Source organism: Passer domesticus, chromosome Z (assembly GCF_036417665.1).
Source record: "Passer domesticus isolate bPasDom1 chromosome Z, bPasDom1.hap1, whole genome shotgun sequence".
Classification (NCBI taxonomy): Eukaryota; Metazoa; Chordata; class Aves; order Passeriformes; family Passeridae; genus Passer; species Passer domesticus.
Window position 1 is genome coordinate 43,115,400 of NC_087512.1, and position 27,752 is coordinate 43,143,151.

At 38.6% G+C, this 27,752-nt stretch overlaps 1 protein-coding gene and 1 long non-coding RNA gene across 6 annotated transcripts; one reads left to right on the forward strand and one right to left on the reverse strand.

Annotated features, from left to right (window-relative positions):
- The first annotated feature begins 87 nt into the window (after nt 1-87).
- LOC135290462 (uncharacterized) lies at nt 88-27,338 on the forward strand. Of its 5 annotated transcripts, XR_010353237.1 has the most exons (5): nt 88-754; nt 4,521-4,732; nt 18,692-22,527; nt 23,446-23,491; nt 23,934-27,338. XR_010353237.1 is itself a non-coding variant. In XM_064404388.1 (3 exons), exon 3 carries the CDS (start codon nt 23,691-23,693, stop codon nt 24,552-24,554), a length of 864 nt encoding a protein of 287 aa, XP_064260458.1. In that variant the 5' UTR covers nt 22,370-22,527; nt 23,394-23,491; nt 23,580-23,690; the 3' UTR covers nt 24,555-27,338. The 5 variants fall into 5 exon arrangements, 4 of the variants coding, with proteins under 4 accessions (XP_064260458.1, XP_064260457.1, XP_064260456.1 ...); XM_064404388.1 differs by lacking the exons at nt 88-754; nt 4,521-4,732 and having other exon boundaries at nt 22,370-22,527; nt 23,394-23,491; nt 23,580-27,338; XM_064404387.1 differs by lacking the exons at nt 88-754; nt 4,521-4,732 and having other exon boundaries at nt 22,370-22,527; nt 23,394-23,491; nt 23,611-27,338.
- On the reverse strand, nt 17,622-20,828 carry LOC135290464 (uncharacterized). Its single transcript, XR_010353238.1, has 2 exons — nt 20,689-20,828; nt 17,622-18,417 (listed from the first exon to the last, which is right to left on the reverse strand). It is a non-coding gene; the product is annotated as an uncharacterized LOC135290464 (long non-coding RNA).
- Nucleotides 27,339-27,752: the final 414 nt, after the last annotated feature.

A 27,752-nucleotide genomic window follows, 5' to 3' on the forward strand; every position in this document is an offset into this window, starting at 1 on the left:
TTCACTGTGGTAGTGGATGAGACACTGGAATAGGTTGCTCAGAGAAGCTGTGGGTGCCTCAGCCCTCAAATCATTGAAGTTGAATAAGGCCTTGAGCAGCACGGTCTGGTGGGAGATTGCTTTGCCTAGCATGGGAAGTGGGTTGAGACAGGATGGTCTTCAAAGTCCATTCCAACCTCTTGACATTCTATGGTTCTGTGATTCTCACACAGACCTTGAAATAAGCAGGTGCATAGACAAATTTCTCATCAGTAAAAGCAAATGTTTAGTTTCATCAGGGCTCCGTGATACTGCTGGAAGTTGTGCAGCACATTTATTTGCAGTGAACTTGAGAACGTCCCACCCTAAAGGCAACATGCTCAGACTCTGTTGTGCTGTGTTATGGTGGCACCAGAATGAATCCTCATGAACTCTACAGCACTTGTTTCTTTCCCCACATCAGCCATGGCAAGACCTGGTTGTGTCATCGGCACTGAACAAAGAAAGGAACCATGGTCCATAACAGAAACCAGGTAGCACACGGTTCTGTATGCTGCAATAAAAGACTGCTTGGATTGGCCATCCTCCTGTTTTGGGACTTAGAATTACCATTGTGTTGCAAAACTAAGGATCAAATTAATATGCCTTGGTGTTTACAGTTGAGTTTAGGTCTCTAAGCAACACTGCCATGGTGTCTGCTTTGTCCTCCGTGCACACCAGCAGATATACAAGCATGAAACCAGTCAAATAAAAGCAGTAACAATGGAGGTAGGAGGTAATTGCTGTGTTTTGTTGAAAATTCACATGATTCAAGACTGCTGTGACCTGTTTCAAAATGGTTGAAATTTCAGCAGTCCATGTGTTAATACTATAACAATTTAGTTGAGCCAGAACATGCATTAGATATAAAACAAGTTGACTTGTTTCCTTACACAGGACGTGGTAAAGGTTGTTATAACCGTAGTTAGTTCAGGTCAGTAATGAAGCTCTTAAAAGCTGTGAAGTTTGTCTTCTTCAAGTTTATTTCCTTCAAATTAAGCCTTGAGAAGTGAAAACATGCCTTTGTGCCATCCCCTGCCATTTTCATAATTCAGTGTTACTTAATCAGGGGAATAAAGCTGTACTGCTTCTGAGCAGAGGCTCAGATGGAGCCATTCTGGTGGTTGTTTTGGAGAACTAGCTACTGCATTCCTTCATGCGGTTGCTCAGCAGCTCCTCCATGCCTTCCTTCTGGAGAAGCGAAAGTCTAAAAATAATGTCCTGTTTGTTCATGAGGAGCACCATGAAGGGCAAATGTGCATGTGGGGGCAGGAACAGGCAGGCTATCACCTTGCATTTATTATGTTTTTCTATTTAAACAGGGCGATAGCTTGTGATTCACAGCCTTTTCCAGTAGAGCCCACAGTATGCCAAAGACTTCCAGTAGAAAGAAATAAAAAAAATTTTGTTTGCAGTTGAAGAACATTTTAGTTTATGAGAAGGAAGCTTGAAACATCATATAGAATTACATCAATAGAAACGGAGAGACAGCACTATTCTAAAAGATGCAGAAGATAAAAAGGCATTAAAAGCAGAACTAAATTCACTGCCACGTTGTAATGTTGCCTTGAAGCTGAAGGCAGACATTTAGTCATATGCAGTGGCTCCCAGACTGAAGAACTAGTGAACACGTTTCTGAGCAGAGGTCAATAAGTGCAGTCAAGCCAACCAGATTCATCTCTCTTGTAGAAACACCCAGTCACTTTTAAAACAAAGAATTTTGGAAATGCAATTTTCTTTTACATGCCACTGTCTGATTTTACTTTCTTTGTGTAAGAAGTGAAAAGAAAATTTAATTTCTGGGGTTTTTTTTCTCTATTAATATGTAAAACGTTATGATATGATATGCATATGTGTGTGGTTTATTGCTGTTATTCAATACTATGCTGCATTTTGTAATCCTGGGTATTCAGTTCCTCCCATTTTCTGACATGCAAGCATAATTCAGGACTCGGATGAAAGCAACGTTTTCCATATTCTCTTGTTCCCTGATTTTTTCATTGTAGTTTACTTCTAAAACACAGCTTTGGGGTCATAGCAGTACATTAAAGGTAAAATATGTTGACATGGAGATTTTTATTTAAGGATCTATCCTAATTTTAACACATGGATCAACTGGAAAAAACTGTAAGTAAAGACCTAAATAACCTATCACACTTGGTAGCCTGATTGCTGCTACACACAGATATCCAAGTATTGATATTTGGTGATGGGTGAAATAAACTGGTTATAATAAATCTTGATTTAGCCTCCCTTATGTCAACAGAAGCAATGAATGAAAGTAGAACCAGTGTAGATGGAGACTGGCTTACCAAATTCGCTGTACTCACCTGCAACTTCTAGTATGGTCCCTCAATCATCGTCTGATGCCAGGGGAAAATCTTGAAGGTCCTTCACCCTCATTAAAGTTATATTTGAAGTTGCCTTGGAAAGCTTATTTGCATCAGGTTACAGGTTCTCACAGTGTACAGGACTGAAGCTGGCAGGTGAAATGTGCAGCCCCTTTTGTGGCTTGATTATAGCCTTTGTTTGATAATATAATCTGGAGGGGGTTGGTTGGGGCTTGGGGTCAGGACTGTACTGTTGCAATTTACACAGCATGGGGCAGAAGTACAGAAACTGGGAAACTGTTTATGTAATTTATGGAGAGAACGTTTCTTCATAATACTATTCTGCATGTGTTGGTGCATGGCACCTGCCATGGGTCATTTTCTAGAGGAACAATCTCACTGTTAATTAGTGTGACAGAAGCATGTGGTCTCTAAACTTCAGATCTAAATTAAGTGCCTAAAACCAAAGAGTGTGAAACTACTTGTGGATGTTCGCTTAGGGATCTAGTGCTATTAAAAATGCTAATAAATCATTTGAAATGAGACAGAAAAATAATTGCATGTATATTTATATAGTATGCAGTTTTAGTGTGAACAATGAAAGGGTTCAGACAGTATGTACAATGAAGCAAGAATATGGGCAAGGAATCCCACCTAGTTCTAAGTTGCTCTAATTTTCTTACTTTGATGCATGTAGATGAGGTGTAACAAATGCTTTCATTTTCTCTGGATGAGAATATCAGTGTCAATGGGTAGAGTAAAAAGGGAACACTTTTTAGAGGATAAATGTAGCACCCAATTTTGGCTTTTCAAACTAAGTTCTTTGTCTGTCTTGCAAATTGAAAAGTAATTGTCTCTGTAAAGGGACTGTGATATTTGAGAGTGAGATCAGCTATCCATCTCTAAAGTTGGTTTGCAAAGGTTGTTTCAATTTCACACCACCCACCAGAAGCATTTGTCTCTTCTAATATTCACATATTTGCTTTTTATCAACAGCAGGATTTTTCTGATTGTTGTGTTATGCCGTTAGTACACTTGCCGTTCAAATCTTGATTTTTAACTTTTGTAAAACCTTTTTGATATTCTAAAACTGATAATGAGGAAGACATAACCCTTGTTATGTATTTATTATTAGTAAGCTTATAGCACACATTTTAGCATGTTCCATTTTTGGCACTGAGCCTATTCAATATGTTTTGCAGGCAGCTGTTTCCTTACATTGTCTATTTTCTTTCTTCTCAGTGCAGCTTTAAGACTGTAATGCCAAGATATAAGATGTTTTTACAACTAACTTTTTCTCTTCAGGAATTACTAAACTTAATCTACTTGGCTATCCTTACAAGTTTGTTACTTGGAACTTGTTATGCAGCACCAGCACATGTTATTAAGAACTCTACCTATGTGTCACTCATGCCTTGGAGCACAGAGCAGATTTTGGCTTTGAATAATGTCAGCCCCATTTATTTGTGCATATACTCCTTCATCTTGAAAATAGAGACAACTGCATTGGATTAATATAGTGGAAAAATGCATGGCATATGTGGGCCAATTACAGAGACTTCTTAAAATCCTGCTTCCCAAAATTGTCCTCCCATTCTCTTCAGATCACAAACAAGACATAATGCTAAAACAATTACAGGAACACAAACATGCTGAGCAAGGCCTCTTCCATGAGTAAATTTGCACTAGCAGCCACAGGGCTACAGCTCTGTAATAGTGGAAGATCAGAGCCTAGGGAGGCCCTTAGATACTTGAAACTGGAATTGAGCAGATATTTATTAAATAAAATTTATAGAATGCTTTACTTTGAGGCAAGGTGCAAAATTTATCCCTAAAGGACATGAAATAAAGGTATTTGTTTTTATGAAGTTAGATGTAAACACAGATACTGAAAACAGAGAATTTACAGACAGTGAAGATTCTTAAAAAGTTATATATGTAGGTACAACTCCCAAATATGTGTGTGCTGATACATCTCCTTTCACCAAAGCTTTTAAAAAGCTTTCTCTTGTTTTTATAGTTCAGCACATCAGAAAATTTACTGAGCCAGCTAAATAACTATGCATTCAAGCAAACTGCAAACCAACTCTAACATCATTGAATACTTTTCTTACAGTGAATATACCCTGTTCTATTAAGATTGTTAAAATAATTTATTTTCTTTGTGATCAGGCATCCCTCTGTCTGAAGGAATACTTCCTTTTCTTACCTGTATCCTTCTGAAGAGCTCCAGCGCCAACAGTGATGTTAACTGTGCCCGAGAGAATCTTTGCTTTGGCGACAGGCAGGACAACCACTCCTAATATATATGGGTCAGTGAACGCTGCACAAGAAGCACAGAAACCAGGAAGAACACGACTGATGTAATCAGCATTTAATTTAAGGTATTTTACATGAAATTCTAGTAGAAAATGGATTTCCCAATTTTATCAGGGTACTTTTATGTGTGGTGAAAGGCTATCAGGACTGCTGCTGAGGAGGCAGTCAAACAATATTGTCAAATCTGTGATATCAAGGATAAAATAGAACTGGGCATTCTATAGAACTTAGCCCTCAGAAAGAAGCATTTTGCAACAAACAAATACTATCTTCATCAAAACGGTACCATCAACATCATCTAAATGCAGAGAGTGGGGTTTTCAAGCAAGCATTTGGTGAAATAAAAGGGAAAATTCATCTGAATTACATTTTGTTTAAATGCTTTTTAATTAAAGTAATAAAGGACATTTGAGTACAACTCTCAATGAAACAAAATTTTCTATCACCATTACAATGAGGAGATGAAAAATATTTTTATACCTCTGTCCTCATGTAATGTGATTTCTAGTGAAGAGAAGTTACCAAGAACCTCTGCTCTGTTTGAAGACAATACATTTGTTATGAAAGCCAGCTCACTATGAGGAGCTAAGAGAAGTCTGGTATTTTATGCTTAAGTAACAGAGAAATGAAAAACACTACATAGCCTGTTTTTGTTAGTTGTAATTCTTTATTACTCTTCATGACCAGGCCAAGAGTTAAGATGTATGATACATTTATGAATACCATTATTACATTTCCTTTCTGTTTAGCTAATTATTTTTTAAAATTTTTCGGGGGTGTTTAAAAACAAAATTCAGCTTACAGTTAATGTACTATAGATAATACATGAAGTTTAAAGTATTGTTCACTTTTTGGCTAAAAATTTCAGCATTTTTAAAGAAGATAATTGCATAACTACTGCTTGAAATATATGATGCATTATGCACAAATCACTCTTTTATGATATAAAATGCATTTGTGTTCACTGCCTTTCCCTTTTAGTCTTTTATGAGTAACAGTATGTTGTGCAGAGTTTTACTGAATATATTGCATTCTTTCTAAGGAATGCCTCACATTGATTTTTGCACTGTATGGGGAGAACACTGGAGTCTTTTTTGATCTTCTCTTCATTTTCATTAGACTAAATTACCTTTTACATTCTAGCCTTAACTATATTTTCCTGCATTCTTTATTCTTTACATACTATTAAGATACTCTGATAAGTTGAATAAACATTTCAATGAAAACATATTCAGTCCCATATAGAATTCTAATGTCACAAAGAATCTGCATGACTTTATGACCCAAATTTCCAGGACAGAGCAAAGATTAAATAATCACATTCTTCACATCTCACATGGATTCAAGAATAGATGAATTGGGAAACTACATAAGCAAAGGACTCTGCTTTGCCAAAATGGATTAATTGTAGTGTTTCTTCTCTTTAATCACCGCATTGTAAGTTACTTGTCTATGTAAGAAAGCAGGATCCTTATGATTAAGAACAATGAACATAACAATTGGTATATGAAAACAAAAAAAATTTATACTAGGTGGCTAGCATGCACTTATGTGCCTGGTCACAGACTCAATGCAGAGTTATTCACCAATGCCAGTCAACAGCCACTTCCAACACATCATTTTTCAGACTTCTGATTGCTTAGCATTCTGTTGCATGTAGGTAAAGCCTTATAAAATAAAGGCCTTGTTACCCTTGTAAAATCATGGCTCAGGCCTGTTACTTAGGCTAATTAGAAGGGAACTAGGGGAGAGTGACTCAGCTGGAATAGGGGTAGAGAGATGTGAGAGACGAGCTGGGTGACTGCCCTGTGTCCGCATCGTGGTGTGTGGTGGTGGATGTGCCTTAAAACTAAGTAAACTGATAACCAGCTAACTGCTTAAAAAGGCCTGGTTTTTGCAATAAAGCAGCTCTCCTTTGCACCTGTCTTGGGACTTTGTGTCACTCTGCTTCATACAGCATTCCATAAGGAATTTGTTTTTGTAGATCTGTAAATAGTAGGATCACATATAGGAATCAATTTTTGCAATGCTTTGAAACTAAACATCAGTTAAAGAAAACATATTAAAAAAAACCCACCACCTGTTTGCAAAATCATAATTAACATTTTCTTTCAAGAGAAAGAAAATGTTAATTATGTATATAATATTTTTTTGTGTGTATCATTTTATGTCTGGGAGGTGAAATTATAATCCTGTTCCTTTATTCGTGGTGAAGTATGTTTTACCTGCTAAGCAGAATACAATATACCATGTCTATTACTTAAAATACGTAAACCAAATTTTCTAGACTAGGTCAGTATGTTAAACTAATATTGCCCACAGCCTTCTGTTTCAAAAATGGTCCCTAACATTCAGAAACTTTGCAGCAGATATGCTGTTTCAACAGTGTACCTGAAAAAAAAGTTAAGACTATTGCTTTCCTGTTCATTGAAGTCTTTCAGACATGCTATTATCCTGTGGAAGATGCAGTCTACCAATAGGTGAAAGAAGTAAAATATGAACAAGAATGGGGCATTTCCATATTTTGAAATAGTATTTTAAAACTTCTTAGTGAAAAAAAGGTTCCCAAGATGTTCAGAAGAGCTAGTAATCTGTGAAAACTGGAATATATGTTTAATACAATTGGGTATATTGGGACAGTTCTACATATTATTCTTAATCCATGTATTAATCAGGCTCTAATTATGACTTAATATTGATATTTTTCGCAATTAAGGTATTGAATATCCTTGACATCTTTCTTCTAACTTCACCGGGCACCCTCTGCCAGCAAAACTCACAAGGAATATGTTATACTTCTCTGAATTAATGCATCTTGAGCAGAGCAAGACTACACAATTCTTCCAGTAGCCACTGAACAGAAACTTAGAATTCGTCACAGAATAAAACTTTTGTAGCTTTCCTTGTAGTTTTCATATCTGCACAGCTTCTGGTTCAGTATTACTATGAGCCTTGTCAGTATAAGCTTCAATTGTATGCAGTGTAGGGTGAAGTTGGAACAAGACGGAACCACTGAAGTCTGCTTTGACCCTGGAATGAGATTTTTACTTACATTTCTTATGCAACTTGTAGCTCTTTAGTCTGGAAAACAAAGAATTTGTAGGAATTTTTGTAGGAATTTGATCCAACAGAAATCTACATCCATGTGTGTATCTGCATTATACTCAAGGTGCTTCATAACAACAGAATTCAGCTACAGAGAGTGCCATTTACAAAAGACAGATCTTTTTTTCCCCCTCATTATGTAAATTGGATTGTGCTGAACTAAAAAGATTTTTTAAAATAAGTGCTTTTTTGATTATTTATGTTAAGCATGTAGAACTTCTTAACAAAAACTTACTAAGACAAATTAATCTGCAACTATATTTTTAAACAGTTCTCTGTGTTCCAGTTTTTCAAAGTCTGAAATGTTCCCAGTATGATTTTTCAGAGGTGATGAGAGCCTCATAGCTCTACTGAGCCTATGGAGCACTGTGACAAATCATGAAAACCACCATGTTTTGAGTTGAGTACACACAAGTAAGACTAGTGAATGTGTCTGAAATTTTTGGCAGTGTCCAAGTTCCACAGAGATTACATCAAATATTGTAAACGTATGAAGTAAATAACCACTGTATGGTCCATCACACAGAATTTTAATGCTAAAAAGTGGAAGTGTACTCAGCATTTATATTCCTTTCTCCGCTTTTTTAACAGTCTGATGAAATCTAATGAAATCTAGACTCTAATGAGTCTAATGAAATCTTGCTTGCTCATGGTCTTGTTTCCATTTTACTCAATCCTGTGTTGGATTCATCATAATCCTGTGTTTAAAGCGTCAAGTCTGTTGTCATAGAAGTGATTGATGTCACAAATTCACTTAGAATTTCATAGCACGAGCAAATTTTTTTTTTAAGTGACTAGAGAAGAAGAAAATTGTTTAAATAGTAAAGCTTAGATAATGAGTAAAAGGAAAAAGTATACAGGGATATACAAAGAGTAAGTGTTTTATAACTGAAGTCTATTGGAGGAAATTTCTCTTTCAAATACAGTGTTGTTTTTAGAGTTGTATGTAAAATACATGTACAAGTGTATCATATAACCAACCTTGAACTATTACATATACCAAAACAAAAGAACACAAAATAGACACAATAGTGAAGAAGAAGTGAGGATGATAAATGGATTTTTTAATGTCAATGATTAAAAAATAAATGCATTTTAATTAAGAGTTGGTGCATATACTCTTTATTCATTACTGGAAATGTTAATTGAAGTACCATTTAAAGATTTATTCAAATTAATGTTGGTATGTTCCCAAAATGACATTTCTCTGACATCAAATTTTGCATGTCTTTTTAGTCATTTTTACTGTATCCAAGTCTTCAGTTACATGTGTTGGCTGAAACTTCTTACTAGCTACGTTATGTGGTCTGTCAGACTTGTCAGATACAGTATGTCTTCAAGTAAAAACGCGCTTACAAGATGCTCAGTGGCACCAAGTGAGCTACATTCTCATTCCCACCATATAATGTAACCAGCTGTTACACTTTTACTAATAGAAAACTAGCAATAAAGGTAAGAGACAGATAATTGCAACAATTTGAAGACAGCAATTTTGAAAAAAAAAATTGAGGAGTTGCTGCACCCTTCTGAATATATTTGTTCAAATCCCAGTAAGTGGCAAAGCAATTTGTTTCTTCATAACAGGACTAAACAGCTTTGTGGATAGGATAAAGTATTTAAAATAACTTTTTTCCTCAGTGTTTCCCTGTTGGCTAGCTTAGATTGTTTGCTGCTTACATTGCTTTTTTGGCTATCCCAGTCTTAAAACGTCCACCTTTTCTCATGGAGATTCCAAAAGCCTGTAGAGCCCAGCAGTGTACCTAGGTGTCCTAAAAATTGTGTGTTGAAATATTCTCTATCATGATACTTTTATCATGTTTGTACAGAGTAACAAAGGCCAAAGTGCTTACATTAAAGATATGTCCTACAGGCAGGCCTCATAAAGGGTGCAGGTGGAGATGTAGAATGTAGACGCTTTTTGTTCTGTACCTTTTCTAAAAAAAGTACAAATGCCCAGATCTTGCCTAATATTGGAGCCAGGAGACAGGTGGAATGTGCAATTTGATCTGAATAGATGGAGAACCACCAGCTACATATGACTGGGAGATCTAAGAAAAAGGACTAGATATCCTCTTGTTTCTGTTCTACCTCCATGTTAGATTTTTGTACGAGATAGATTTATAAACCACTTCTGGTACTGGTTTTGTGTGGTATTTGAATACTTACCCTGTAACAGCAACAGCTGCACATCTAAGACACCAATCCAAACCTCACTGGAATCAATGGAGGGTCCCACTGACAAAAAATACTGGCAATGTTTTAAAGTTGAGAGGTCGGAGGTTGCTGATAGCTAACATAATCCATCTTCATAATAACAAGGAGTTTATGCTGCCTAAGCTTATCTTATTAGTATTTAATTGGAAGCCAGGCATAAACTTCTTTCAGTCAGCACTTCATTAAATTTACAAGCATTCCCACACACTCTTGTGTGTGGGATGCAGAGTAAATGAGAGACATTTGACTACTTGGAGGCTGACTTTGGCACAGAGCTATTCATGCAGACACACAGTTTCTTTTCCATATTTGAAGAGAAAAAGCAGAAAACTATTTCATGCTATACACCAAGCTGCCTACCTTTGTCCCCCTTTACGCACTGTGAAACAGTTTACTCTTGTAATAAATGTAGCCATTCAAACTAAGATTTGGTGTGGTGAATACCTGCCACAGGCTTTCTCTAAGTTTAAACCCAAATGGCCCAGTAATTTCTGAGATTTTTGAAGGAAATTTATTATCTTGAAAGATATGCCAGCTAGCACTTTTATCATCTCCATGTCTTATTACAGAGTACTACACTTCATCAATTACATAATTGGAGTGCTAAGGATGTGCCTTTTGCTGACTTTTCATCCTTCTGTCAAAAGTCACCTTTTGCTGACTTTTCATCCTTCTGTCAAAAGTCATGCAAACAGGCTAAGTTGTAGAATTTCCATCTTGAAGGACCTAAAATTTAGAAATAAACCATGCTAAAACACAAGTGTGTCTTAAAGAAAAGTGGTGCCATATGGTAACATTGAGGCAGTATCACAGAAGTAATTAAACTCATGCAAATATCTGCTAAATATGTTTGAAAGCACTTTTAAAGCTACATTTTCTATATATTGACTATAAGCACCAAAACAAGGTACAGACTGTGCACATTTACGGTTTTTTTCCCCTTGGTGGAACAAAGAACTGCTCTAAGGTAAGAAGTTATTCATTCTTCCAAGATTATCAAAATCATGAATAACATTGTATGATCCCTTAGCAGCAGTTCAGGCCATGTTCTCACGTAGAAAGTTTGCCTGAGCTCAGACATAAAAGGGGAAAACACCTTTTGCTTCAAGACACCTATGTCTTTAGACACCTATGTCTCTCATAGAGACACCATAGGTGTCTCTATGAGAGACATCAAAGATGGAGGAAAAATAATTAGCAAACTCACTCTGACTCTCAGTTTCTCATGTCCAAACGCACCTGTAAGAGTTTTCAAGCAATATGGTGTAAGATCAATTAATTATCTGGGGCACTGAGCTTGTCAGTGATAAAGGATGTGTAAAATTTCTCGGGTAATTTGTAGGTGACCTTTCTTTATTCTGCCTCTCTAAGAATACCTTGTATGCAAGAATTGCAGTAGCAAGGTTTCCATGAGGCCAAATGGAAAGTAGATTCAGTCTTGATCTCAACAACTCAACCCAAATCTGCTGCAAAACACTTGCTACAAAGCGAGAGGAAATTTCTCATCCTCTCCCAGGAAAACGCCTAAACTGACTGCAAGATCTGCAATTTTCCCTCCTAATAAGCACTAAAGATACAGGAACAACTTTTCATAAAATTGAACTTTCACCTCTGACCTATTTGTTTTTCTCTTCTTAATGATAAATTACACAAGCAAAATTATATGCATTTTGCTAATGCTTTTTTCCCCTAAATGGTTTCATAGTGTGCTCAGATTCAATTCCCCAGTTATGCCCTAACATTGCTGGCTATGACACTTGTTATGCTATAATGCTACTGAATTATTTTCTTTTATACATGTAGGAGTTTCCAGAGATTTCCAAAGAAAGTAATTCATTTTACAAGACTTGGCAGACAAACAACAAAACATTATTGGAAGAGAAGTAAAAAAAAGACAAAAGAAAAAAAAAGAGAGCACTGTATTTTAACTGACTAAACAGGAAGAATATATATTCAGTTTTGATATACCTTGGAAACTTTTACTGCAAAACACTGTAAATTTTTTAATTTGGGGTTTTAAATTAAATCAGACAACTGAAACTGGATTATTGTTGGATAATTCATAAAAGACAACATTTTTATTCATTCAGCTATCTGAAAAATAATTGTAAAAAACCTTCACAGTGTTTTCAGCTGAAATTAAAAGTATTTAATATGTTTAAAGTATTAACACAGTAAAAATCCTGGTACCACTGAACTGAATGGCTATATCCCTTATGACTATATTAGGAGCAAGATTTTGCTTTATTTCACCCTGGGAAAATAGTTTTCTCAGTTTTTGTGTATCATTTTAATCTGAATTATGTATATTTCTTTTGCTTCCCCTGCCTTGAAGTTAATTTAGATGTATTTTCTCATTAACTGTGTTACTAGAAAGACATAATGCAATTCCAATCGCCTGCATTTGAAAGTGACTGGAATTTAACTGCTTTAATCTGAGTACATGGAAAGGTCTTAATTTTAGAAATTTTTAGTTCCTCACTCTGAGAAGCCCATGTTCCTTAAAAAATAAGGTAACTGAGAAGGCGTGACTCATAAAAGCAAGAAAGGATACTGAGTCTAGGCAGATCTGTGTTTACAGTGGTACATGGTACAGTCAGAAATAGAAAACTTGTATTTAAATTGTTAGGAGAAATTGGATTCATGTCAATGAAAACAAGTAAGGGCATTTCTACAATATGAACAATCCAATCTAAAAATTTGACAATTTTTAGATTATCCTGGAAAAATAGTGAAGAGTATGTCCTTTTGCATTGGTGGTAGATATGACTTTATTGGATTTTTCCGATGCTGGTGTCTGTGATTCATTATCTGAAATCAAAGTAAGGAAAAGAGTCAGAAATAAAAAATTAATATCTGGTCAAAGGTATTACAAATGCCATGTCTTAACAATGGTATTTTCCAAATAATTCCTATGTATTTCTACTACTGCAGCCTAACTAATGGCTCAAAATATCTTCATTGGACAGATTTTTCACATTGTAAATATGAGTTATCACAGCTTTGTTTGTCTGCATTTTTAAAGTAAATCAAGTTCCTTCTTAGATTTGTAGGCAAATTTTCATCCAATTACTAAAATTTTTAAAAGGATTGGGTTTTCTTACTAGTATAATTCTTATGCAATAAAAAAAACCAAACCAATGATTTGACATTTCAAACAGGAATTGATGAGGTGAGATAAGTGTTTCATTAGGTAGGAGTCAGATACAGTGTAATAACAGGTCTTAAAGGTAATGAAAATTATTTATAAATCAAATAGTCCCTTCAAAAAGTGTGATTATAAAAAACACGTATTTCTAGAATAGAGCCACAATTCAAAAAGCATTCAGACAGCAGAAATAGCTGAACTACTGTTTGACATTTTCTGGTATTATAAGAGAACAGTAAATTTTCAGTATTGCTCAAAGTCAGACCGAGAGCAAATCATAATGGCTCTATATGTATTTTTACGTGCTATAAAAAATAGCATGCCATCCAATTATACTAAATTTCATTCTGTAAGTTTTTATTTATACCAGCAATAAACTGCAAAAAAAAATAAATTGATGAACAGGAGGTGGGGATAAAAGTAAAATGCTAACACTGTGTAAGACAGTCAACAATACAACCATCTTGCTCCTCTTAGTAAGGACTGGGAATAGTCCTTTTTCTACATACCACTGACTTCCATGGCATCTCCACTACTACATATAATTTGGTCATATGTTCATTTTTGTGTAATTCTGTGTTGAGCAGGGAATTGGGCTCCATGATCCTTATGTGTTTCTTCCAGCCTGAGATGTCCAGTGATTCTGTGAGTCTATGACATTGCTGGCAGTGGTAAATCCAGGTACAGCTGAGCCTATTTTCCCAAGTAGGGTCACACATAGCTTGTCTAGCTGTAGATTACTGCTTGAGTTCCTTGAAAATTATCTAAACATTGATTCTTTATTGTACTTATAAAACAGCAATCTGATTAGCACTGTTCCCGAGTGCATTGCAAATACTGATTTTTATACATTCATTCTGAGGCAGAGAAGGTTAGTTGAGATAAGCAGCTAGGGCAAAGACAGATTACAGAACTGCACAAAGGTTGGTCTAAAGGAGCTTAAAGAAACAGACTATTTATCCCCTTTTCCAAAAACTAACTTCCCGACAAATCCTTATCTAAGGTGCCTTTAAATATGTCCAGCAAGGGAAAATTCATAGTCTTCACAAATAATCTGGTCCAGCACTTTTCAGCATATTCTTAATGTGAGTTGTTCTTATTGAGCGGCTCTAACTTTTCTTGCTTTTGTTGAAGCCCATTGCTTCCCATCTAAAATAAACACTAATTACCTCTATCTTTGCAGCAACATGTTATGTACATGAAGATTCTTGTCTGTATTACTCCTTAGTCTTTTAATTTTTCTTTTTCAGGTTAATTAACTTAACAGATTTTTGTGTAGGTCCTGCATTTGGTGAGCTTTTCATGGCCCTATTCTGGGTTTTCTGCTATTGTTTGGATTTTGCTTTGTATTCTTCTTGAAAGTACTGTCCAAAGCTGAAAAAACCCATAGCCATAATAATGCAGATTTTTTTTTCTACATTTTTTTAAACTGTTCCCCTGTTCGTACGTCCCAATATGCTTTTCTTCCAACATCATGAACTTACTAACTAATAATCACCTGGTAAGCCAAGTCACAGGTCACAGCCATGGAGGCTTGTTGTGAGGCAATTTATGCTCATCACACAACTGTGCAATCGAACATACTCGTTTGAATAAATTGTCTTGTGTTTACTATTGAGTATCATCCATTCACTTGCATATCCTGTTTCAAATTTTGCCTCATCATTTTCAGTCTTAAACCTCTTTCACACATCATTTTCAGTCTTAAACCTCTTTCACTTTACGCAGTCTCCTACGGTTCCAGATTGTCTCCAAATTTTATAAGTACATTATTACAATTTGTAATTTTACTGAAAATATTTGACATAGGAAACTAGGTGCAGGCTACTGGAAAATACCATCTGCTCCAGGTTTTGTTTAGAATAAAAAACTGGTAACTCACCATGAGTTTTCATGTACATCGTTTTGCCATCCCCATCTTAGCAATTTCATCTTGAGCACACATCCCTGACCTAGTATGCATCTGTCATGTGAGAAAAAAAAACCCTTACAATAGTCATATTCTTCCCTTCTCTGTAGCCATCAGGGGCTGTAGTAGAGTAAGAGAGATTCATGTGTCCATGATCAACTCCTGTGTATTTTCACCCATTTCCTCACTAACTTGGTAGTGTTGGCAAGTAGATTGATTCATAATTTTTCAGTGTGCCTCCCATTTTTAAAATAAGCAATCTATTTTTTTTCTCCCTAGGGTTTCACCCCATTACTCGCAAAAAGCTACTACAAATTCTGAGATACCTTCAGATGATTGTTTGAGCAAGGATTTCATCAATCATTAGTTTGAAGTTGTATTAATGGGTTGTATTAACAGGTGAAATACTTGGTGGCTGCCAATTTGGGAGTATCAAGCTCAGTGAATTATTCTCATGCTGTCCTGTACAGATATTGTCTTGACCTCATGCTTATCTTAATGTTGTTAGAGAATACTAATCAAAAAATATGAAACCCATGAATTTCGTGCATTATCTGTCATTGTTTTCTCTTCTTTTTCTTGCACAGAGCAGCAATTCTCAGCCTTACAGTGCTGATGTTCTTGTTCCTGGTGATGTATTTCACTCATTTTCTACCTCAGATCTGCGTATCTGTTTATATACCTATGTTGCTTATGTTTGATGCCAGTGAAATCCATCATTAAACAAATTGCTCCCTTCCTCCATTTCCCTACTTTCTGTTCTTAGTATCACTGCTTTACCAGTTTTACTAAAACTTCTACTTCTTTGACTTGATGTCCTGATTTCTGCCTTATTTTCCCCCAGTTTGCTGATTTCATGTTACATTGCACCATCTCTTTTAAAAGTAAATCAGCCCTCATGTCATCATTCATAGTCCCTTTATTTTGCACTCTCAATAGTCTCAAACTCCTTGGTGAGAATGAAACTTTAAATCTCTTTACTGCATATTTCACTCTCTGCACCAAAACATTATTACTAATGCATTCCAAGAACTTGCTGAGCAGTCTGCATACTGTTCTGTAACTTCCCCAAAGTCACACCAAATTTCTGCAGAATTTAGCAGAAGTTGCCTCTGTTAACCACAGAACATCTTTGTTGAGTGAAAACCTAAATAAAGATAACCATGCATTCCTTGATCTAATGTGCACCACACACACCTACAATGCCAGATCCATCCACCCCTCCCTACAATTTGGAGGGTTACAAGTAGAACCATTCTTCACTTGTTTGGAATTATTTGTGCTTCTTCCATACTATCAGCCCTTCAAGATGAAGGATAAGGGAATGTGAGTAAGAGAGTTTTGTCAAGCCTAGAAGGTGCAGAGGTTGTTTGGGCTCACTTCCTTCCTGAGACATTTTGGGTACAAAAAGGAGAGTACAGTGCAAAGTTTAGAAAACAAAACCCTTAGCTCTATATCCATATAATATCTTAGGTAACAGCAATGTGAGACAAGATACAGTGTTCCGTGTACATTCATAGGTCTGATCCACATAAAGATCGCATAGGAAATTAGACCAGTTGATTTTCCTTACAGCTGGAATGTGCCTTACTTTGTAATTTTCACAATGAAAATAATGAGATTATAGACCCTACAATTATTTTCTTAACTATACATCTCATTTTTCTCATTTTATTCAGTAAGACAAGGCTTTAACCTGGGATCTGAAATATTATTAAGTGGACAAAATCCTCTAGTTAAAATGTAATTTTATTTATAAAGTACTCTTAATGTTCCCTAATTCTTTAGCTGATGATTGAAATGGTTTTTTTTGATAATAATATATGCTATTTTATCTAGTTTAGGGTCTTTCTCTCTGTAAACATCTGTGAAACAGAAGGGATGAGTCTTCTCTTAAAAATTGTGGGAACACATAAAATATACAGTACACTTCCTGTTATAGAAGGCTATTTATTAGTCTAAATATTTGTGCAATATTTGGCAAATGATCAAAACTGGTTTCCCCTAGTGTGTTTACAATGTATTAAATTAAAAGCAAAGCCCATGTTCAAGTGGCATTTGTCATAGAAACTGAAATGTTTCTCTCATGCTGCATGTAATTGTACTTTCTACTTGACAGGGTAAGCTCCAAATTTTAAGCACAACAATTGCAGCACAGTTTGTAACAAAGTTCTTGAGAGAATTAGACCTGCCATCTAGCAATTCTTTTTATAAGAACCAAAGGACTCTTTTCCCCAGTGTAGGGTCTTTTATTTTTTCTCAGACTGTATGTTTACTTAACTTTCTGCCTGATACTGTACTTAATCAGCTATACTGAGGGAAATTCTTTTGATTTCATTGCAAATTCAGTTGCTCTTTATCCCGTTTTAATGTTCTTTCCCATAACCTTTGAGTGGTAAAATGGTCACAGACAAGAACATCAGAGCTCCCATTTCTCTAGTGAATGCTTCAGAAATGTACTAAGACATAAATTTAGCAAAATTTTTGAGCAGACAGTGCTTCTGCACCAAACTCTGAAAAAGTAGCTTGGAGAGCTACAGAAATGCACTTTCAGTGAAAGAAAAATTACTCCTCACCATTCTTTTCAACTCAGGTTCAAAACCTGATGGAAGAATAAACAGGTTTATTAATTATCATTATTGTTACTAAAGAGGTTTTGACAAGTTTGAGAGAAAAGTGGGTCAGTTCATAATAGTAGCTTTTGAGTGTATTTCACCATTACTAAAGTATTCAAAAGCCGTGCAACACTTAATAAAATGTTGCACAGGAAAAATGTGCTCGGGTCATGTTTCATGTTATAAATAGACAGATAGGCAAACACATACACTGTACCATTTCCAAGAAAAACACCTCCTGTTCCAGTAACCTGTCTCTCTTTTCATATCTCAGATTTAGTAATCTTTTTACTGAATTGCAGACTGCCCTTGGACTTTCAGTCATCCTTGAATTTAAATAAAAGCTATTGGCATCTGTAGTTATTTTTCTTTTTTCCTTTACCTAAGTACTTTAATAACCATGAATAGTCCTGACTGAAATTCTGATGCACTTCAGGAAAAATTCTACTGCACTTAAGGAAAACTACCATTTGCCATATGCAGTCAGCTGGTCTATGGATATTCTAGGACTGTGGCTTCGGCTGAATCAGGGTTACTTGAAAAGAGAATGAGTAAAAAAATGTGTGTATGTGCAGCCTTCTAAAAACAAATCTGCCTTTTGTCCAAACACTTGCGTACTTTTCTAAGGAGTACCTGCCTCTCAAAGGAGCATATTTTGCTTCATGATCTAAAGGATTCAATTGGACAAAAAAAGAAGATATAGATGGAAAGCATTCCATGTAGCGCACCATAATTCTCAGCTTGATATTGAGAGATAGTCTGTAGAACAGGAATAAACAAGGAGGTCAGTTTTCTTTAGGATCAACTCTAAACATTTTAATTTTTAAATTTAACTGGGATTATTTATTTATGCTTAGAACCCATAAATGCTTTTTGAGGAGAGGTTGATAAGGACCATAAAGATAGCTGAAGAAAGGAACATTTCAAACTCAGCAAGGATGCTGAAATCAAGACAATAGTCTTTGGCTAAACTGTGATTTAATCAGCAGTTACTCATGGGACAGAACTAATGACTGTGACTTCCTTATTTCAGGAGATGGCTTCAACAACCTGTAGAAAAACTGAGCATATAACTAACTGCAATGGATAGGAAAGTAAAACAGCTTCAGGTAGTTCATTACTGCTACGGACAGAAACTCTTGAGATCTGCCAGTGGGAATTGACAGGAGAGAAAAACCTCTTAGTCAACAATTGTGGGACATGTGAAAATCACTCTGTAGTGGTAGCAGTGTGTCTAGGTCCATTGTTACATAGATATGCTCCAATGCTCTTCTAAGAAAAAAGGCCACTTCCAGTCAGTTTTGAAGACATAGTATGTACAATTAAAGAAGAGAGAGAAGACTCTCTAGTGTAGTCTCTGGACTGTTTCTGTAATCTCTTGAGGCCACACTTGAACAAAAAAGAATATTTTCCTTAAGAAGCATTATCACATGGATTTAAGGTGAGCAGGATTATCAGAAGAAAAATAAAATTAACAAATGCATGAAGCAAGCTAGTGAGTGAAAATATCAGATTCAGAAATGTCACATTGACAGATTGAAACAGATAGTGATAACATGGAACCAGGAGGCTCTCAGGCTTTTCTTACTACTTGGATTCATTGTATGACATCATACTTATAATCTTCTGACGGCAACCTGACTTTTTGTACAATCTGACATGGTACTTAACTGTTTATTCACATCAAACATAACACATGAAAGTGAGAAGTTTGTAGCGTTTTTAACAAGGGTATTTTCCTTCTCAACCTGCACTTGTTAAGAAGATGAGAGACGTGAAAAAAACCAGAGTGGTTTCTAAAGAATTCAGACTGCAGAAGTGGTTTTCCTCCCTCTGAATGTCATCTACTTGCCATGCTTTTGTTTTTTTTATATGCGGAGAGACTAGTGCAGAGATATTACATGAATCATATACAAGTATAGATCATATCATATTATCAGTATAGAAAGAGAAAATTCCTTACTGGACTCTCATATACAAACCATTATTTTTGATTTCCATGTATGTATCACTGTGTTGCTAGGACTTACTGTAAAATTTATTGTTGACACAGAAATTGATATAGATTAATATATATACCAAAAGACTGTACCTCCCTGCCATACCCTTTTTAACACTTGCACTGATGAGTTATTCTATAGGCAATTAAGAGACATCTCTGGATTGTTAGCCCTTGTCCTTGCGGGAGACTTCAAATTCACAGACATTTACTGGAAATGCCATACTGATTTTACAGGCAAGTCTGGGCAATTCCAAGAGCTACTTCAGGATAATTTCTTGCCACAAATCCTCCAACTAGAAAAGATTCCTTCCTATATATGTTTATAGAGAAGTACTCATGCATATGATAGTAGGTGTTTGTCTTGACCGAAGTGATGATGAAATGGTTTGAGTTCAAAATTCTTAATGTAATGAGAAAAAAAGTTCAACAGGGTTTCTAGTGTGAATTTCAAGAGAGCAAATTCTCAGCTACCCAAGTAGCTACTTTGCACTGTTCCCTAGGAATATGCTTTGGAGGCCTCTATGGGTGCTGGTCAGTCTTAAAGAACCACTATTGATAAGTGTGGAAGCAGGCCATCCTATTGTGTCACAGGTCAAGCAAGAGGGACAAGCTTGGCTTAACAGGGAACTCCTCTTGGAACTCAAGAATTAAAAAAGATTGGATGATATCTAGATGTAAGATCAGAAGTTGCAGGAAGTTCATATATGTTCACAAACACAGGAGATGGCCTGCAAGGCCAAAACTCAATAAAAGTTGAAAATGGCCAGTGTTGTGCTCAACAACAAGAAAGGACTTGTAAGATATGTTAGTAGCAAGAGGAGGCTCAAGGAAAACAATATACCGATTCTTGTTGAAGATAGTCCTGTGACAAATAGAAATACAGAAAAACTGGAGGTATTCAGTGGTTTGGAGTTTTTTTCCCTCAGCCCTTAATAATACTGGTGAGACCTCAGAGTCAAAGGACCACAACTGCAGGAACAGTGACTCTCCATTTGTGCACAGAAATTGTAAGAGACCACCTGTATTACCTGCGTCACTTTTCATAACATCATGAGACCACGTGAGGTTCATCCCAGAGTATTGCAGGAGCTGTTGAATGTGACAGCAGGATCAAAAGTCAAAAGTCATTGCTGTCTGGGAAGGTCCCCACTGATTGGAAGTTGGCCAGTCATTGCAATTTAGAAAGGTGTGCTAGAAGACACAGGAAGCTACAGATCTGTGAGTCTAACCTCAGCACCTGGAAAAATTATGGAGAAGATACTACTGGTCATGAAAGGCATTTCAAGGAAACACAAGCATCAGGCATAGCACAGGTTCACAAAGGGAAGCCCTGTATGATTAAGCTAAGATATTTCTACAATTAAGTCACCTGCCTAGTGAGTAAAGGGACAGAGGTGGATGTTCTTTTCCTGGATTTTCATAATGCTTTTGATACTGTCCCTTAGAGCATTGTTTTGGACAAGTTGTCCAGCTGTGAGATGAACAGATGCTCACTGTGCTTGGTGAAGAACTGGCTTGTTGACATTCAGAAGCATTTCCTTACTGAGAGGATGGTTGCACACCGGAAAAGACTCCCTAAAAAGATGGTTGATGTCCCATGCCTGATGGTGCTTTAAAAGGAGGCATTTGGACAGCACCCTCAATAACAGGCTTTAACTGTTGGTCAGCTGTGATCAGGCAATGGGTCTAGATTAGTCTTGTATGCCCCTGCCAACTGGAACTATTCTATTATCCCCTAATTAAAATTTTGTGAAAGCTGCTGAAGCAAATGCAACTAGAAAATAAAAAAACTTTTCAAAGCTGTTGCTCCTTTGCTGTGTTTCCTACTGTCAATACTTTTTCTTCCAGGACTTCAGCCAGCATCCATTCACAGGCTTGTGACTGTTGTGCTCTGGGTTATGGCCACTCAGGATTTGAAGACCTGAGCATCTCACTTCTGTGCTTTGTGATTCTTACAGCAATTTTGGTTCTATTCCTTATTTCTTTGTTTTTATTCCAGTTTGAAACTCTCGAGTTTCAGTAGATGCCACCATCTCTCACCCTCCCATGAATCTGTTCCCACCCTTTTGATGTGGGATGTCCCCATCCTTAGAAACAATGGGTTGCACTGTGAGAGGTCCCAACACCTTGTCTGCTCCACATTGAACCAGCCCCAGCTTCACAGAGCATCTTTACTTTAAAGGATAGAGCCTCTCTTATTTGTCAATCTGACGCCAGGACCCCAAAGAGGGTCCAGTGCCTGGAGAGGTCTGATGCGTTCTGAGCAGAGGGAATCACCCTAGTTCCTTCCACCTAGAGAAAAAAGATAGGAGAATACATGCCAGAGCAAGCCAAGTGCTGCCTGTGACGCATCGTGCGAGAAAGCAGAAGAGACCAAAGCGGTGGCCAGCAGTGTGGAGTGTATGGAGAGCCTGTGGGAATTTGTCCTGCAGCCTCTCAGGGAGGCACAATTTGTTGCTGAATGAGTCCTCTTGCTTCATGTGCATGGTGATGTCTGTCACGGCCAGAGCAAACTGGCAGGACTCTGGGGAGGCATATCCAAAGCCTCAGTGACTGTCTTGTAACATCAATGTGAGTACAAGATGACAAGATGGGGAATGGAGTTGGTGTAGAGGTAACCCCAAATGCATGTACTGAGACAGTGTACCATGGGTGTTGATGGCCGTTTGTGATATCACCTAGAGATGGATTGTGATGCCCTTGAGGGATAGATTGTGACCCAGCAACCCTCTGGGTGCACCAAGTTGCACCCAGCCAGCTCATGCCCAGAAACATCTGAAGAACAGGATGCCATCCAGAGGGACCTAGTCAGGCTCATGAAGTGGGCCCATGGGAAACTCATGAGGTTAAACAAGACCAAGTGCAAGGTGCTGCACCTGGGTTGAGGCGAACCCCAGTACCAGCACAGGCTGGGGATGAGCAGATGGAGAGCAGCCCTGGGGAGGACTTGGGGGTGCTGGTGGCTGAGAGGCTGGACATGACCCAGCCATGGGCACTCTCAGCCCAGAAAGCCAAACGTGTCCTGGGCTGCATCCAAAGCAGCGTGGGCAGCAGGGGAGGGAGGGGATTCTGCCCCTCTGCTCTGCTCTGCTGAGAGCCCACCTGGAACCCTGCACCCAGCTCTGGGGTCCCAGCACAGGGAGGGCATGGAACTGTGGGAGTGAGTCCAGAGGAGGCCACCAGGATGATCTGAGGGATGGAGCAATTCACCTGTGAGGAAAGGCTGAGGGAACTGGGATTGATTAGCCTGGGAAAGAGATGGCTTTGGAATGACTATCACAGCCTTTCAGTACCTGAAGGGAACCTATATCAAAGATGAGAGAAGACTATTTATAAGGGCATTTAGCAACAGGACAACATGGAATGGGTTCAAATTGAAGGAGAGTAGGCTTAGACTAGATATTAGGAAGGAATTATTTACTGTGAGCGTGGTGAGGCATGGGAACAGGTTGCCTAGGAAAGCTGTGAATGCTGTGGACGTTGTCCCTGGAGCTGCTCAAGACCAGGTTGGATGGGGCTTTGGATAAGCTGTTCTAGTTGAAGACGCCCTGACCATGGCAGGAGGGCTGGAACCAGATGAGTTGAAGATGCCCTGACCATGGCAGGAGGGCTGGTCCCTTCCAACCCAAATCATTTTCTCAATCTGTGACTCCCACTGAGCATTTGGCAGGGTTTGGAGTGCTGAGTGAGGCCTTTGATATTGTCATTGTACAAGGAGAGTTGTTTGTTGCAGCTCTCTGTGTTCAGCTCCAGAGCCATTGAAGGATTTTCCCCCTCCCTGCCAGGTTCAGACATCTGGGACACCCAGGAGGTGCACTTGCAGCAGCAGAGGTGAGCTGAGAGGTGAAACCTACTGCAGAGCTGAGATGGTTTCCTTCCTGAGGGACCACGGCATTTCTATCTCTCTTTCTGGGTCCAGGCAATGGCCATAGTGCTTCTTCCCCTTCTAGAGTAAAATCTGCTGATACAATGCTGGTGAAAGGGAGCAACTCATAATCCCAGCTCCTCTCAGGCCACTGCAGAGAAGAGCATGGCCACAGAGATGGACAGCTGCTGTCCCATCTGCCTGGACAGCTTGAAGGAGATCAGCTACATATTTCCATGCCTGCACCAGTTCTGTTACACTTGCATCCTGCAGTGGGCAGAGACCACACCCAAGTGCCCCCTCTGCAAGAGGAGGATTCTATCCATCCTGCACTCGATGGAGACAGAAAATGACTACATGGAGCATGTAATTGCACTATCTGAGACACCATCCATCATTGTCCACCAGGCGAGAGGAGACCCCAGACACCTTGACCTCCATTTCTCTGGAGCATCTCAAACATGGGCTGCCGAAGGAGTGCCCAGGCATCCCATGGGCAGCCTCCAGCCTGAGGAATGGATGGTACTTTTCCGGGACCACCCATGCCTCCTAGATACCCTGGTGCTCTGGGTCCGACCGAGGCTGAGGCAGATCTTCAGGAACAACTGGATGGAGGCAGACCTTGTGGAGGACACTGTCCTGGACATCCTGACCAACCATGGAATCGATGAAGACCAGCTGATCCAGATGCTGGGGGTGTCCCTCCAAAACCATGCGGCAACATTTGTGCAACAGCTGATCCGTGTTGCTGTGCGACAGTGCAGCAGGGAGGCCTGTCGTCTGCTCACCCACCAGCCCTATCTCCCTGCCCAGGTGCCAGCCCTTCTCACAGCCCTGCAAGATGCACCATGGATGAGGTGCCCAACACCCCCTCCTCTGCCATGGATGGGGATTTCAGAAGCTGCCCCTCTGTACCCATTACCATCGCTGCTGGAGCAAGAAGAGCCCCAGGAGGAGCCAGAGGAGTCTGTTCCTGGGTCTTCCACTTCCAGACAGAGCAGTGACCCCTCTTCTGAGGGGCCATGGTGACCTCTGAAGAGGTAGGCACGTGGCCCTGGGGTCTCTTCAGCTACCCCTGCACCTGTGACTTTGGAGGATGCCTCAGAGGTTAGCCAAATTGGGACCAGGCCACTAGCTGGAGCATGCACCAACCCTCTAGGGCTCCCAGCCCCTCATATCCAGCTATTCAAATAAAATCAATGCATGGAAACTCAAAAAAAGTCTCAACATTACAAACAGGACAGGTGGCATTTCTGTCCTTGTTATTCTTCCATCAGACATGTGGAAGGCCCATTCCTGTAGCCAGCCCCAGGGCAGACATTTCCAACAGGAGGGTCTCCAGGTCCAGACTGTGCCCCACAGCCCATTACCCCACGCCACTCACGAGCTCTTCAGTGCCAGTCCCTGCCCCCACATCCTGGTTCTCTGCTCTCCTACCAGCCTGTGCTGCCCAGTGCAGCCTCACTATGGCCACGACCAATTCCCTGCCCAGCCTGGAGTCACAACTTGGTGCTGCTCTCTGTGTCGCCCAGGGTCATACCCTGCCAAGGCAGGAGCCTCCAGAAGTTCATGTAGGAGAAGCACAAAGTCCGGTTCCTGGGAAGGGGCAATGCCAGACTGGCACATGCATCAGGGTGCACAGCTGGTGAGCAGCCCAGACAAGGCAACCATATTGCTCTTAAGCACAGATTATCCTCCCACTGGTCCAGATCCAGCCTCAGTGCTGCTATTTCTGCTCTCCTTAGAGAGGGCCTATCTGTGCCAGATGGATGCCAAGCAGCTGAAAGCTTTGTTTGTCTAGTTTGGAGAGAAAGAGTTTGAGGGTGACTTCACTGCTCTCTACAGCTTCCTGAGGAGGGAAAGTGGAAAGGGGTTTGGTGATCCCTTCTCCCTGGGATCCAGTGACAGCAGAGGTGGGAATAGTTCAAAGCTGCATCAGGAAATGTTCAGACTGGACATAAGAAAATATTTCTTTACTGTGAGTGTAGTCAGACACTGAAACAAGCTCCCTGTCTGCCAGTGCCTTAAAATGCCCTACATGACGTGCTTTAACTTCTGGTCAACCCTGAAATAGTGAGGCAGTGGGACTAGATTATCATTGTAGGTCCATGACAACTTGAAATATCCCATTCTGATACCTGTCTATACCATCAAATAAGTGGTGTTTGCCCTCTTCCTCTTTATTTTCAGTGACATAAGTGTTATTTAATGAAAAAGCTAAGAATTTATTGCTTAAGTAATCTCATTACAGAAAATGAGAAAATGTAAACAATTCCTTCCAGTCCCATGCGATACTGACAGTTCATATATGTTGTCTGTTATTGTCACTTGTCCAATATGGTTTTGCTCACACAAATATTGATGATGTTTGCTTGTTCACATTTTTAACCATGAGGCTCTTATAGAACATATGTCACCAAGTTATTATTGAGTTCATGTATTATCTATTCATGCGTATAGTGTCAAGAACACAGAGGAAGGAAAACAGTGTTCTGTCATTGCATTTTATCATCTTTTTAGCTCTTAGGTGTGATACAATATTACACTTTGATATTTTCTGATTTTTATACAAAGCATTTATGTCTCAGCTTTCAGGGTTTCATAACAGAACTGCCATGGAAATGAATGCATTATGTTCTCAGCATATTTATATACCAAATGTAAGAGAATTTTTGGAGGTCCAGATTTTTAGAAACTTGTTTAGCATCATGCCTCAGAAAGTAGACATAATGGATACTGATGCTGGCACATACAGATAGTGGGGTAGCCTGATTGTTTTATGTGTAAATTATTAAGTGAGATGCCCATTTGCACATCTAAGAATCTGAATAACATGAAAAGGTCTAATAGCTGGATAATGTTTTGAGTTGTGCATTGATTTGTCAGGGGAGTGAGAGATGGTGGACGAAACATTGACCTTGCTATCTGAATGTTGGTGGTATTAGATGGCCATTTAGCTTCCTCAGAATGTTTGGACTGATGCAGGCTTTTTCAGGTAAGGTCTCTTTCAGATGCACTAGAAGCAGGGAGGATGCTTGCATGCAGGAGACATACTCGCATCAAATCATGGCAAAGTCCCATGCCCTGTGCTCTTCCCAGGCACTTCTGTTTGTAATCCTGTGGAGCTCCATAGTGTTTCAGAGGGAATTACTACAACTCTAGTGACAGCATTGTGATCAGTGCAGGGGTAATAGCTGGGCAATTAATAAAAAACATAGAAGCATTCCCACTATTTTTTGGAGTCCTAAAACCAAATGTCCTTTGACACTTTCTCTTCCAAGCAAATAAACACTATGCCTCTACTCTGACCTTTTGCTCCTAATTCACCAAGATTTTCTAGAGGCTGTCATTGAATAAATATTAGTTGAGTATCTGGCTACTTTCTGTTTTGCAGTGAGGAAGTCCTTTACAGTTCCAGTGATATGTATAAAGTGACTTATGTATCACTGTTTTGTCATGAGAAGTAGCCTTAGAGATAGAACAATCAGTAGGAATTTGTGCCAGGAGGGCAACTGTAAAGTGTCTATCCTGGCGATGTTACTTCTCTTGAGTGAGTCCCTTCTTGTACACAGAAAAAGTCTACTTCATCAAGGGGAATAGAACTTAACACTGAGTTAAAAGCTCTAGGATTCTGCCTGGTGTTTTTAACTTTTGATTTGGCATTGAAATGGAACAATATGTTACTCATTCTTATGCAAGAAATACCAAAAATTCTTTTGTTGCATTCTTGTAGTTACCAATCTTGTATTGTGCAATAAGCTATCAAAGTATTTTTCAAACAATATAGTAATAATAAAGGTCATATTAACTGGATTCTCAAGAGTTTCTTGATAAATTCAGTGTATACAATTTTCAACAGCATATTCATGTACTAGCAAGTAGAAAAGATTTTTAGCAGCTGTTTTAACCAAACTTCAGGAATGTGTTTATTGCACCATTTTGCATTTATGCAAGTTGCACAGATGTGGTTTTGGTCTCAAAAACTACTCAAACAGACATTAGGGAGAAAATAACAAGAGAAGAATTATCAGGAATTGTCAGTTACCTGTCTCCTATTCATGAACAAGGGCATATTGGGCTGTACAGAATAGTAATAAAATTTAAATATATCCCATGCAATATGTAAGTTTTACTGAAGACAGAAATTTGAATGTATTCAGAAAATCATACTTGGGCTCGGTATATGTATGGGCATATAAAATTCACCTGTTAAAATATTGGCATTGA

Bases quoted from the DNA above. Each gene is read 5' to 3' on its own strand.
- LOC135290462 (XM_064404388.1), top strand. From the start codon at position 23,691: ATGGCCACAGAGATGGACAGCTGCTGTCCCATCTGCCTGGACAGCTTG.